At 50.2% G+C, this 14112-nt stretch overlaps 1 protein-coding gene across 4 annotated transcripts in view; it reads left to right on the top strand.

Moving 5' to 3' along the window:
- The window catches only part of GAD1 (glutamate decarboxylase 1), a 53392-nt gene that overhangs the window by 15227 nt on the left and 24053 nt on the right, over positions 1–14112 (top strand). For all 4 annotated transcript variants that reach the window (XM_078609163.1, XM_078609160.1, XM_078609162.1 and 1 more), the window contains exons 2-3: positions 3371–3646; positions 12013–12075. In XM_078609163.1, coding sequence (XP_078465289.1) covers positions 3550–3646; positions 12013–12075 — 160 coding nt within the window. In that variant the 5' untranslated portion in view covers positions 3371–3549. The remainder of the gene's footprint in view (positions 1–3370; positions 3647–12012; positions 12076–14112) is intronic.

Raw genomic sequence — 14112 nt, forward strand, 5'->3', positions numbered from 1 at the left:
CTGGGCCGAAACGTCGCGATAAAATGTATTCTTCTACGATTTATAGGAAGATAATTAATCTAATTGCCTTTTACCGTTGCCTCTCATGCACCGGTGAACACGCGCGCGCGTGCACACGCGTGCGTGTACACGTGCGCGCGCGTGCAGACGCGTGCATGTACACGTGCGCGCGCGTGCACACGCGCGCGCGTGTGTGCTAGTACGTGGGGAGCGGTGGCGCAGCGGTTAGCGCACACAAACCCGAGGTTAAGAGTCTCGCGCGCGACCTCCTCTAGGTTGACTGAGCCTTAAAACGATTATCCGGTGTAATGGATTGAACACTGGCACTGGGGAGACAAAGGCGGCCGGGCGTGTCGTCGGCCACTGGACCCCCCTCGCGTGCCGTGCCGGCCTTCATCGGTAGTAGATTATGGCACTTGCCCCCCCACAAATAGTCTCTGAAAGGCTGTACCGGGAGGGGAGGGTAATCATTATATTTGTGTGCGCGAAGCAGCTTATGAATGTGTGGAGGCTGTTATATTTGTACGATTTTAAGATGTTAATGTAAATCGAGGTGTGTGTGTGTGTGTCTCATACGTGCTTGTATGTACAGTATATAATAATCCGTACAGTGAAATGCGGTGTTGCGTGTGTGTGGGGAGCGGTGGGACAGCGGTTAGCGCAATGCGAACCCGGCTTCTTTTCCCCGCCTCGCGAGCAATGAAAGATGACGGCGAATATTTGAACCGTTCCTGGGGCTTCGATAGTCCTGATGTTTAAATATCAGCACTGGGAAGACAAAGGCGGTCGAGCGCGGTGGTTGGCGACCCACCGCTTCGTGTGCCGTGCCGGCCTTAATAGGCGCTCGCTAACACCACTTGCCCCAGCGGTTGGTTAAGGCTATGCGGAGGAATCAGAGTTTTTTAATATTTAGATTACATTTAAGTGTGTGGTGCGTGGTGCGCTATGATATATATAGAAGGCTGTGTGTTTGCACGCATGCATATATGTATTTGTGTCTTTTAGGACGTGTAATCCACAATCTGGTGTCTTTGTATATCGGTTTGTGTAATATGTGCGGTCTATGTTGTATGTGTGTATTTAAAAATATAGCGCAAATATCTGTTGTGTGTGTAATATGTTTCTATAGAAGAGCGGTTACATTTATTTTTTCAATCCCGGGTAACCAGTTTTGAAAAACCGGTTTTGATAAACCGGTTTTGATAAACCGGTTACCGCTCTATACCACGCACCTTGTCGACTGAGAGACGCGATGGGAGGTGCCACCCGAGGGTGAGTGTCGGTGATGAGCTCTCGAATTCGCTTCCCATCTCCCGCCGCGGCAGTGAAACCCGGCGGTCGAGACCGTGTGGGTTCACCCACACAGCTGATCGATCGTGTGGTGGGGTAAATCGTGGGTACATTCCACCTAACTTTTAACGACCATTTGGTGGGGTGTGTGTGTGTGTGTGCAACGTTCACACGTGCGTGTGAACTGATGGGTGTGCAGTTTGTGTTAACTGTAATGCGAATATTTGTGTGCATATGTGCGCATGTATCTCATATGCTTGTGTGTATTTGTGTGTGTGTGCGTCGTGTACACGCCATGTAATGTGGGGAGCGCTGTAGTGTAGCGATTAAAGCGCTGCGCTAGGAACCGAGCAAAGAGTTCGATTCCTGCTCGTGGCCAGCAGCAGGTGACGATTTGTCTGAACCTGTGCTGGGCCTTCCCTATGCCCACTCGGTCTCCAAACGAGTACCTGGTGCGGTGTGTAAATAGCAACACTGGGGAGACAAAGGCGGCCGGGCGTGGTGCTGGTCACCCCCCCCCCCCTCGTCTGCTGCGCTGTCCTTAATAGATGCTGCTCGCTAACAGCACTTGCCCCAACAGTCTGTTCAAGGCTATACTGGGCATCTTTGTCTTTTGCTATGGAATGCGCATCATCCAGCAATGGATTGACCATGGCTGCTGCTGATGACGCGTGCAGTACGCGTGTAACAACACGCGGGATATGTGTAAAACTATACTGCATCTGTATATGCGAACGAGCAGTTATACTGCATGCGATGACTGGCACTGCACGTTTTATATAATACGTTGATTGTGTGTGTGTGTGCGCGCGTGCGCGCGTTCAATCCACGTGTACTGCATTTGCTGTACGTGGGGAGCGGTAGTGTAGTGGTTCACGCGCTGCACTACGAACACCCCCGGCCACCCGCAGTTCCATTTGGCGCCCAACGCCACCCAACGCCACCCAACGCCACCCAACGCCACCCAACGCCACCCAACGCCACCCAACGCCACCCAACGCCACCCAACGCCACCCAACGCCACCCAACGCCACCCAACGCCACCCAACGCCACCCAACGCCACCCAACGCCACCCAACGCCACCCAACGCCACCCAACGCCACCCAACGCCACCCAACGCCACCCCAGGTGACGATTACCCGAACCGGTCCTTGGACTCCCACGAGGTCGACACGGCCCCGTCCGCGTGCCGAATTCGATGCGCAGCCATCGCCACTGAGTCTGCGCGATGGAAGCGAGGAAATCCTCATCCCGTTCCGCATCTTCCCTCCCCACGTCTCCCCCGTCTCTGAACCCACGGGCGTGCATCACACGCGCGTGCACAAGACAAAGATCCGCCCACCCCCCCCCCCTTAACCGGACCTTTTGCCGGAGGGGGGGGGGGTAATGTGGTGTGTTCGCGAACAGAAATGAAGGGCCGGCCAAGAACCACGCACTACGAACACCGCGGCAGGATACCCGTTTAAGGGCCGAGTCGACCTAGGGGGAGGTGGGAGGACCGGTTCAGATAATCATCACCCGGGCTGGTGGCCATGAGCGGGAATCAAACTTGTTGCACGGCTTCCTCCCTCGCACTGCTCCACTTTGGAATTCCCTCCTCCCATCGTCTCCTCTCGTCCCCCCCCCCCCAAGCTCTTTACAACCTTCCTCGATCCAAGACTCGGTGTCTTCTACTCGTGTCCACTACGGCAACTTGGTGCTCCATAGCAGAAGTTTGTGGGTTATATCGCGTAAAATATAAACGCGTCGTTAAACCCGCCGTCGCCGCCGCCGCACGACCAACGAGTAATGTTTGTCACGTGAACGGGAGATGCCAATTAGTTACGAGCTCAGCACACCGGTGTGGGGAGTAAACCCGCAACATTTACAATTCGAGGGCGACGTTTCGCCGGTAATTACAATCAACATCGTCAAGCGACAGCCAGAGTTGTGGAGAAATCCTGTTTCGCTCTTAAACTTAGTGCTGTTTGTTGCTGCCCGCTTGGCGTTTTGGGCATTTTTTGGACGTGTACTCAGTCGCCACGATGCAGATTATAATACATTTTAAAGTGCCATTTGTTGTTTTTTTGCCCTCCACAGCATTCGCTCGCCAACGTTCATCGGCCACCTCAGAACGGGAGTCCGGCTGTTACTTCGGGAGGTCTTCACAACCGGGATAACCCCTTTCTGAGACGGAGAAACAAGAGGACACCAAGGGGGGGGGTCTTACGGCACGCAACATCTCCTTGAGTTCAACTCCGAGGGAAGGTTCATTCATAATGGCTACGCCGCCCAGCACAGCGGAGAGCGGAGGGGGGGCTGCCTCGAGTGGAGCGGGGAAGGACCCCTCTGCGCGTGTCCTGCGACCCCCAACCGGTGAGTGTGAGTGTGCGTGTGGTGACATTGATCGAGAATGTAAAGATACGGAGGTGATTGGACTCGCCGATTTGACCGGGTGACCAGTGCGGTGTCAAGATCGCCCTCTGTGGAGGAGGCTCGTGAAGGACGCTGCTGCTGCTGCTGGGGAGTTTGAGGCAGTCGCCCTCCAGCAACAGCGGAGGGCAGAAGAGCGAAACTCGCAACAACGAGCGGAGATTCATCTTCTTGGTTCTTTCGGTAAAGTCACGTAGAAGGGAAATAATAAAATAATAAAAATAAAACATTATGAGATAGAATTCTCACGACGTTTCGGCCACAACGCAAGCAGCCGTCCTCAGGTAAAGAGCAGGTCTGTCGGAAAGACAGCGTCTGAATGGTCTTTCCGACAGACCTGTTCTTCACCTGAGGACGGCTGCTTGCGTTGTGGCCGAAACGTCGTGAGAATTGTATTATATTATGTTTTATTGTTATTATTGTATTATTTCCCTTCTACGTGACTTTACCGAAAGAACTAAGAAGATGAATCCCTGCAGTCACGAAAGCTTTAAATCGAAATTTAACGAGCGGAGAGTTGTCACAGTCGGGGAGCACTGTTGGTGTATCAGCCAGCCATCTCAGTCCGTGGAAGCATGGCACCTGGGTCTGTTCCGTGGCCTCCTGCCAGCAGGCTTTCGACACTGCACGAGGCTTCACTGTGCACCCAGCATGGCACAAGCGCCGTGGAGACGTCACAGCCACTTAAGCGGCGAACCGCGGTTGTTGATGGCCACCTATCCCCCGCGTGTGTTGCGTGCAGGTGCTTGCAAACGACACTTGCCCCAACAGTCTGTTATAAACTACACTGGGGTGTTATTTATTAGGCAGATGGACGGGCAAACAGTCGTGTTTAGCCACCACTGCGAATAATGGACAGAAGTTGGTCCACACGAGTCTAGTAGCCAATTGACACGATCTTAACAGCAAGTACACTAATGGATTTTACAGTAGAATGGAAATAATAAAATAATAAAAAATAAAACATAATCAAATAATTCTCACGACAGCGTCTGTCTCCCCGACAGACCTGTTTCTTCACCTGAGGACGGCTGCTTGCGTTGTGGCCGAAACGTCGTGATAATTATTTTAGTATGTTTTATTTTTTATTATTTTATTATTTCCATTCTACGTGACTTTACCGAAAGAACAAAAAAGATGAATCCCTGCAGTCACGAAAGCTTTAAATCGAGATTTTACAGTAGTACACAAAGGTGTGCTGCTCTGAAACTGCAGGAGGGCACGAGTCCCATCCGGTATGCCAGGTGACCGCTTTGTGCGTGAAATTGTTCCAGGAGAGAATCTTGAGTGTTGTTTGTCTCCGTTGTAACCGTCTCGTTTGCATCCCGTTTAATTCTCGCATCTCCCTCGCGGTCTAATTAATATAATTAAGCACAGGACAGGTTTTGGATATTTTGCCGCTGGCAAAGGAGGTCCCATGATGGAGCTGCTCACCCCGAGCTCTCAATGTCCTGACGGTGGCATTGTCTTTGTGCTGTTCGCCTTTTGGCGTCCTCTGGTCTAACACTCTTCTTGGTTCTTTCGGTAAAGTCACGTAGAATGGAAATAATAAAATAATAAAAATAAAACATAATAAAATAATTCTCACGACGTTTCGGCCACAACGCAAGCAGCTGTCCTCAGGTGGAGAGCAGGTCTGTCGAGGAGACACTCTGTCGTGAGAATTATTTTATAATGTTTTATTTTTATTATTTTATTATTTCCATTCTACGTGACTTTACCGAAAGAACCAAGAAGATGAATCCCTGCAGTTACGAAAGCTTTAAATCGAAAAATGGTCTAACACTGTTTGAGACGAGGCTCTAAAGAAAGCTGTCTCTGGTGTGGACCAATCAGTTTCAAAGACAATGCATATACTGTCAGAGCATGTTTTTTGTTTGCATGTTCACCACAAGTATAAGTGGTTAATGCAGACATGATTCCTTGCAAAAGGTTTCAGTTTGGTGTTTTAACATCTTAACAACTGTTTTGTTGTCAGAAAGTGGAAAACCGATTTTTATGTGGGGGATAACTCTCCTCCTGTGTGGTTACTCCCCCAACCTCCTTCCAAAACGTCTGGCCAGTGTGTGTTTTGATAGTAGGCCAAATACAGTACTGTGTGTTACCGTCTAGATGGGTCTCTAGAGCTCCCCCGGGGTGGGAGGACACCCACCGCTATAGCGGTGGCGTAGGGCTGCACCTTTTACCATCTACGCGTTGCCCCATTCCACACGCACGCGTTAATAAATCACGCGCGCGCGCCAATGCAGGGCTTATTTTAGCCCAGCGAGAAAAGGGGGGTGGGGGGGGGGTGTTATGGGGAGCGGTGGTGTAGCGGTTAGCGCGCTGTGCTACGAACCCGGTGATCCGGGTTCGATTCCCGCTAGCGGCCAACACCAGTGACGATTATCTGAACCGGTCTTGGGCCTCCCCCAGGTCGGCTCGGCCTCAAATGATTACCCAGTGGCGGTGTCAACATCGCCACTGGGGAGACAGGTGGTCGGGCGTGGTGCTGGCCACCCCACCACCCCCTCGTGTACCGTTCCAGCCTTCATAGGTTCTCGCTAACAGCACTTGCCCCTACAGGCTGTCAAGGCTATATGGGGGGTCTTTGTCTTTGTTTGTGTGTGCGCGTGATGTGGCGGTATGGATTTTTGTGTCGAGGTACTTAAGCCCGGAGAGAGAAAAAAATACCACAAGTGCCCCCCCCCCCCCCCCATCATTACACACAGCCCCCCTCTCCCCCCCCACATCCCCCAATCCAAAATAACGACGTCACGACGCCTCCCACACGGTACGGAGCAGGGTGGTCCGGACGGGCGTCCTGCTTGTCCGTCATCTTGACGAGGAGGGGGGGGGGGTGGTGAGAATGAGTAAGTCGGGGGTTGCTGGACCACGCAAAGGTGGAGCAAATCCGTAGGTGGTGCCTGGTGTGGAGGTTGTTCCAGCAAGTGGGGGGGGGGGGGGGGTGCGCGTCCCCACGTGGTTTCCAGGGCGGCCGAGGTTAGTGGATCGGGCAGAGACGGAGCAATGGGGACGAGAAGGCCGTGCAGTATGTAGGAGATGTGCATTGCTGCTGTTATAGCCATCGAGTCGGTGATGACTGAGCGAGTCCTGGGATGGTGGAACCGTGAATCGAAGCCAGGATATATGTGTGCAATATATATATATTTCTAGTTGTGAACGTACGCTCGACCGAATAATTTTGCCAATTTTTTTTAGTTTTCGTCCCCTTCCACCTAGAATATCGTTGCATTTCTGTCGGTTGCTCAAGATCGTTTGACATGTAAGGAGACATTCGGGCGCGGCACGGACACTTGATGAGGAGGCGAAGGAAAGCAAACGAAGCCTTGCGATAGCACGGCGGGGCTAAATCCTGCAACCAAGCGTGGCGATGATTGTCAAATGGGGGGAATGAGTTGACAGGGCGATGGGAAGCGTTTGAGTGTGTCAGTGTCTGTGTGTGTCAGTCTTTGTGTGTCGGTGTCTGTGTATGTATAAATGTGTTGGGAGCGGTAGTGCAACGGTTCGCGCGCTGCGCTTACGAACCCGGCGGGCCCAGTTCGATTCCCGCTCACGGCCAACACCGGTAACGAATATCTGAACCGGTCTTGGACCTTCTCCCCCAGGTCGACTCGGCCTCAAATGAGTACCTGTTGCGGTGTGTAGTAAACATCGCCACTCGGGGAGACAAAAGCGGCCGGGCGTGGTCCTGACCACCCCCCACCCCCATCGTGTGCTGTTCCCGCTTTCACGGGGGTGCTCCGCTAACAGGACTTGCCCCAACGGTCTGCGTAGGACACATGCCAGGGAGGATGTTTGTGTCCGTCTCTCTCTCTCTCCCCTTCTGTGAGATTGGCTTGGACAAATACAACAGAGGGGGCAGCGGTGCGTGGAATGGGGAGGGGGGGCAGAGGAGAGAGGCCTCGGGGTTCATGAACAACAGAACGCCCACCCCCCACTCGACTCCCCATACTGCTCAACACAGCCGTCTCGCCTACCCAATCCTCGCCCAGCTGTGTCGCTCTTCTTCATATTGCAGCGTTTCCCCATCTCTTGGTGGGATTTCACTCTGGGTTGGAGTGTGTTTGTGGTGTTTTCAGTAGTAATATAGCGGTTAGCACGCCGCGCTACGAACCGGGCGACCCGAGTTCGATTCCCGCTCACGGCCAACCCAGTGACGATTATCTGAACCGGTCATGGGCCTTCCCTAGGTCAACTCGGCCTCAAATGAGTACCTGGTGCGGTGTGTAGTAAAGTCTTCGCCACCAGGAAGGCAAGGACGTGGTTCTAGCCACCCATCCCCTCATGTGCCGTGCCGGCCTTCATAGGTGCTACTCGCTCACCGGGGGTATTTTGTCTTTGGTGTTTTTGGTAGTTTTTTGGAGATGCGAGATTTTTATTTTCAAGTGAACCAACTTATATATGTCAATAACTGAAACCTTGTGAACCCGATTCCTCCTCCATTGTGTCCCTACCGGAACGGTGAATCAAGTCAGCGGGTGATGCAATCCAAATGCAGATCCGCATCCATTGACCAAGTGGGTAAAAAAAAAAAATTGTATGTTAAATGAATTTTTGCCATCGCGATCTGTGTAACATTCCTCCCCACGAATATTAGGATTCTGTCTTCATCGTGGGACTTGGGTCCCATCGTTCTCCCCGAGGGCTACCCACCTACCATGTGGGATTCCCAAATAGAACCAACCTTTTTTTTTATCTAGCTCGGATGCTTTTTTTTGTGTTTGATCGCGTAAATATATAAATGTGTCCGTTAAACCCGCCACCACCCGACGCAACCAATTAGTAAGGTTTGTCACGTACACAAAACGTGCCAATTCGTTACGAGTACAGCACACCGCTGTGTTGGAAAGTAAACCCACAACATTTACAAATGAGAGAATGACGTTTTGACGGTAATTACAACCAGCTTCATCAGGCAACGGCCAGAGTTGTGAAGAAAATCCTGTTTCGGTCTTTATATTTACACGATATAACCCAATCACCTTGTATATTTGCCTTTGCACTTCCCCAATGCTTATTTTGACGTCTCTAATCAATTCTGTTTTTTGTATCCTTTGATTTTTGTTTTTCTTATTTTTTCTAATAGTTTTTTACAGTAAATTCTGAGAACCGTATTTGAGTCCTTTCGTTGTTGGACATTTGCATCTCTCTCTCACTCGCTCCTCTTCAACAAATCCTTTGTGGTCCTCCGATCATTATGCAATTTTTGATTGTTACCCTTTTCTCTCCATTTTATAGGCTGGTTAGCGTGCTAAAATTTGTAGAATGATGATGTCCCCGTTGACATTGTGCTTCAAAGTAGTGTGTGTATTTATGTTAGGTGTTTGCTAGCCGCACCTACCCTCGGTCTAAGGCTATATGTGGGGGATCTTTGCCTTTGTAATCTATGATCTGTAGTCTACCAGTCTTGTCAGTCGGTCAACCCATGACACTCGGGCCTGCCCCATAATATGTCCAGCGAGCCTTCGACATTTCACCTGGTCTCCAAAGGGCACCTAGCCTGGCACCAAGCGCTGTGGTTCATTTCAAGTTCAAGTTCATTTATTAGGTGTAGCCCTGTGAGCCATTCGGCTCTTGAATCGAGTGCAACCGCAACAAACAAAAAACAAAAACATGAACAAAAAACATCTTAAAGTGAATATGTGACTGAGTGCAAACAGAAAATCCAAGAAAAGACAGCAAAATATTGGAGAAAAAGCACCGTACACAAAAATGTGCAAAAATCCCAGTGGGATGCAAGTCAAACAACAACGACCACAAGCAGTGGCGGCTCCTGCAAAATCTCTCAGGGGGGGGGGCAAATGTCTGGATGATTTATAAGGATAAGGTCCACCCATGCAAAGGATAAATTAACAGCTTAAGCATGTAAAGGCAACTTCACTTCTTTAATATTAATGAAAAATAAAGTGACTCTTACAATACATCATGTTTGTTTCTATATTCACTATTAATACAATCCACTCAAGTTTATTTTATTAAAGATTCCACTAGGTGGCGACAAATACAATTGTTGACTGAAACGTGCTTACGTATGATGACGTAAGCACGTTAGTGCGAGCCCTCCCGGAAGCCATAGAGAATGCATTGCAGCGCCACCCGTTCGAAAAAAAAACATCTTTGAATGTAAGTCTATGGGAACACTCGGGGCGATTCTCAGCCGGAGTGAAATCGCCCAAAAAGAGGCGGTACTCCACAGAATGTGACATGACGCTGATTGGACTATATCCAGAGGCACAGTGACGGCTAGCGTGACTCTGTGGTTGAATTACATTGGTGGTGCGTCGCCCAATCGCCCTAATGAAGAAACCGCCCCTGACCACAAGACAACTTAGATTAAGGCCATCAGTCTAACTCTGTACTACAACAAACAAACATGGCCAAACCAAAAAACTTATCGAAAATCACCAAAATAAAGCCATAAAAGCACAGTGATCATAGGAACATAGAAATAAAGCCATAAAAACAGTGATCATAGGAACTGTGACCGAATTTTCACAATAAACGACGTAAACAACATGTACCATCAAACTCTGCAGCCATATCTGGCTGCATGAGTTGCACGTCTTCGCCACTTTAGTGGTGAATGGGTGGATGTTGATGGGCCTTGGCAACTTACATCTGACAGTTCTCCTAGAATGTATTTCAGGCAGGCCTGACTCTGCTGACGAGACACCACGTGTGTCAAAACCAGCCCAAAGTGTTTTCCTGAACTGAATCCATGCTGCTGAAATTATGCACTTCCAGAAAGCACATGGGGCCAAGGGCATGCGAGACGACACTTATGATTATCTTGTTGGGAAAAGTAATGGTTTATTTTAAATGCCTAAAAAAGGCTCGTAGTGCCAGACGAAGGCACGGTTCCATGAATGTTCTTATGATTCTAATGGATATCCAAGACGAAGCTGAGGTGAAGGCTAAATATATGTTTAAGCAGCTTAGGGGTTTCATATTTCCTGTTTGGAGAGCCAGACTAAACACCTTTTTGTTAGTGGGAGTCCGTCTAAAGCTCCGTTACAATTGAGATCTCTGGGTGAAAGGCGATTTAGAAGTGTCAATTATTATTATTATTGTTACTGCAGTGTTAGGGGTCAAAGACTCGGGTGTCTGACTGACACCTTTTTAAGATCCTTAGAGGTCACGCTGTTAATGTCTGACCATTTAGTGAGCCAGTCTAAGGTACGCTTGACAAACAGAAAAACCTCGTCAGTAACACTCTTAAAAGATATAGAATCGGTGACGTTTCAAGCAATGCCAGTGTTATTGACGAATGTGTTGAGGTTTTTAAGGCTTATTTTAATATTCTTATGGTCCACTGTTAATGTCCCCGGCTCACGCAGTCGGGCCGCAGCAGTTACACGAGTCAGATTGTTGGTGCACGGGCTGCAGTAAAACAGCTGATATACCCTTTTAAAGGGCTTCTATCATGAGTGCACCTGCGCGCACACAATGAACCTTCATCCGTCGCAACTAATAAATTTCGCTTGCATTGTCTAATATTTTAAGTGTTTGTGTGTGTGAAGCCACTGAATCGATGGCAATTAACACACAGGCCTAATGATGGTGAGATAATTAATTTGGAGCACCGCATCTCCTTAATTTGTTTTGCAAAATGTTCATTATTAATACTTTACGTGCCGGGTAATAATATAAACATAAGCCTTCGCCATTAGTCTTTGTGCAAAAAATCATAAACGAAACGAGAGTAATTAAATGCATGAAGGGGTTTTAGCGTGAAGCGTTCGTGCTGTGTGGGATGTTTGTGGAGTCGAGGGGTATGGGTTGGTGGAGGTGTGTGGAGAATGGGGGTGGTTTTAAAACCTCTGCTTGTGTGCAATAATATTTGTGGGAAGTGGTAAGTTTAGCGGTTTGCACATGAGGCTCCAAACCCGGTGACCCGAAATTCGATTTCCGCTCGCTGCCAACACCAAGTGGACGATGATGAAATTATCTGAACGGGTCCTAGGCCTCCACTAGGTCGACTCGCCCTCAAATGAGTATCTGGTTTCGGTGTGTACACATCGCCACAAGGGAGACAAAGGTGGCCGGGCGTGGTGCTGGCCACCCACACCCCCCTCGTGTGCCGTGTCGGCCTTCATCGGGTGTGCTACTCGCTAACAGTAAGTTAAAGGCTATACGGGGGCTCTGTTTTCGAGTTTGTGCGGTGCGAGTTTCTCTACTAGTGGTGTGTGGTCGTGTGTGTGTGAAATATTCGTAAGCGTGTGTGTGTGTGTGTTAGCGATGTTGCGTTTTTGCATGTCCTAGGTGCGCACAATAACAACAACAACTGCTGTGGGTATTTCTCGCAGATTACAACGATTGGTGTGAAGTGGCCCACGGCTGCACTCGCAAGCTGGGCATGAAGCTGTGTGGTGAGTCTCTAACATCCCCCCCCCCTCTTCCCTTTCGCAATCGTCCGTGTCATTTTTGTTTGCCAGTTCTCTGCCTGCTGCATCCACTGCGTGCCAGCCTACGTGACCGCCTAACAGAGGTCGCAACCGGGTACCCGATACCCGTACCCTACCCGATACCCGGCTACCCGTACCCAGCCGGGTAAGGGTACCCGTTTGCGACCCTGGTGCGGCTGGGTACGGGTAGGCCGTGAGTCACTGGTGAGTAACCGTTTGTCACTCATTTCTGGTAGGGTACGGGTAGGATACGGCTACCTGTACCCGTCCGGGTACGGGTACCCATTTGCGACCCTGGTGCGGCCGGGTACGGGTAAGGAATCAAAACCCGTTTGCGACCTCTGCCGCCTAACCCCCCCCCCCACCCCGTTGCACGACTACCGCGATCGCCGCTTGTTGCAGAAGCTCTACGCTTCCAAGCCGGGCAGGGCGCCCTGCCTGGCTGATACCGCAGGCGGTGTCGACCGTCAAATGCGGCGCCTCCATCGTGCGATGTCGTTCGAAAAGAGGGGGGGGGGGGGGGGCCGTTGTGTGCTGGGTTTCGTGGTGAAAAATTTGAAAGCATTAAAAAATTGTTCTCTGTTGGGGAAAACTCTCCCAACGACAACGTCGCCCCCATCCTGTAAAGCTGCTGCCGACTGTGTCTGTGAAACACAGCAGCATTGTGATCAGCCTTGCAACTACCAAACGAACTGGATTAGTATTACTATTACCTGCAGGTCTGTGTGTGTGTGTATACTATTGTGCCTGCATGACTGGCAGGCTGTGTAGGTGTCTCTTCTATATTATTCCAGTCTAAGGCTGGTCTCTTAGCGCTCTGTGCACATCTCTTCTTCACTGTCATGCCAAGTCTCCGAAATTCTGCCAAGTTAAAATCTCACCCGGGTGCTACGGTGGCACACTTTCACTATACCTCCTAAAGTCTCTCTCCCTCCTCCCAATGAAGTTTCAAACTCCTCTCGGCAGACAGCCCTAGACACGGCTCTGGGTGTGTAGCTCCAAGATTAGAGCCGTGTGTCCTCCTTTGAAAGGTTGAGTCTTGCTTTAACTTTCCCTTTTGAAGACCCCTCTCTATCTCTCTCTCTCTCTCATGGCAGTACAGCTGGGCTATGCAGAGGCAGATCCAGAAACTGCCCAAGTTGGGTTACGTTCTGAAATGTTAGCATTTGAAAAAGGGCCTGGCATTGATGAACAAAAACATATTTGGTAAATATCAATAATATACCAGTTTACAATCCTGGAGGCTTCCATCCAATCAATAATATACCTTGTCAGATATTTGTTTTGACGCCATCGTCATGAAGAGACATGATGATGATGATGACGACGACGACGCTCTGTTCCATTCCGGTGCAGTTCCAACTTTTTCACCAGCGGTGCGGCTGGTGAGTGTGCAGGCAGTGCAAATGCATCGACGCCCATGGGCCGAAGGGGCCCTGGTGCTCTGCTAAAGAGGTGGTGGGGGGGGGGGGGGATCTTACAGCCCCCCCCCCCCATTATATTCTTTGGAGCAGGGCCCATACCAATCGCACTACGCCACCTCCATTCCCCACTCCACCTGTGTGGCCCTGACTTTGTCCTTGGCCCAATGTGTACAGGTCCCCTGACCTCGCCCTTAAGTAGTGAAGATACACAAATGATTGCTGGTGGGAACCAACATATAAATTCTGCTTGAGGAGGGGGGCGGGGGGGTACAAATATTCCGGGCGGGTGTGAACCGATCTTCATTTCATCACCAGCTCGCTGTCACTGACACGGCCATTATGAGGCCCCCAGAGCCACGCGGCCAACTCGCGGCGTTCAATCTTTCGAGAGGCGGAAAAACGCAGAAGCACTTTGCGACGGACTCCCAATTTATCGCCGCGACTTTGCCGCCGTAATCATCGCCGAGAGAAATGTAAATTGTCACCGTAAATGCCGGGAGCTCCCTTTTTTTGTTAACTGTAAAAGCCGCCCCTGAGTAATGGAGAACACCGGTTCATTTGTGGCTCGTTGAAGGCA

Source organism: Lampetra planeri, chromosome 31 (assembly GCF_965212315.1).
Source record: "Lampetra planeri chromosome 31, kcLamPlan1.2.h2, whole genome shotgun sequence".
Classification (NCBI taxonomy): Eukaryota; Metazoa; Chordata; class Hyperoartia; order Petromyzontiformes; family Petromyzontidae; genus Lampetra; species Lampetra planeri.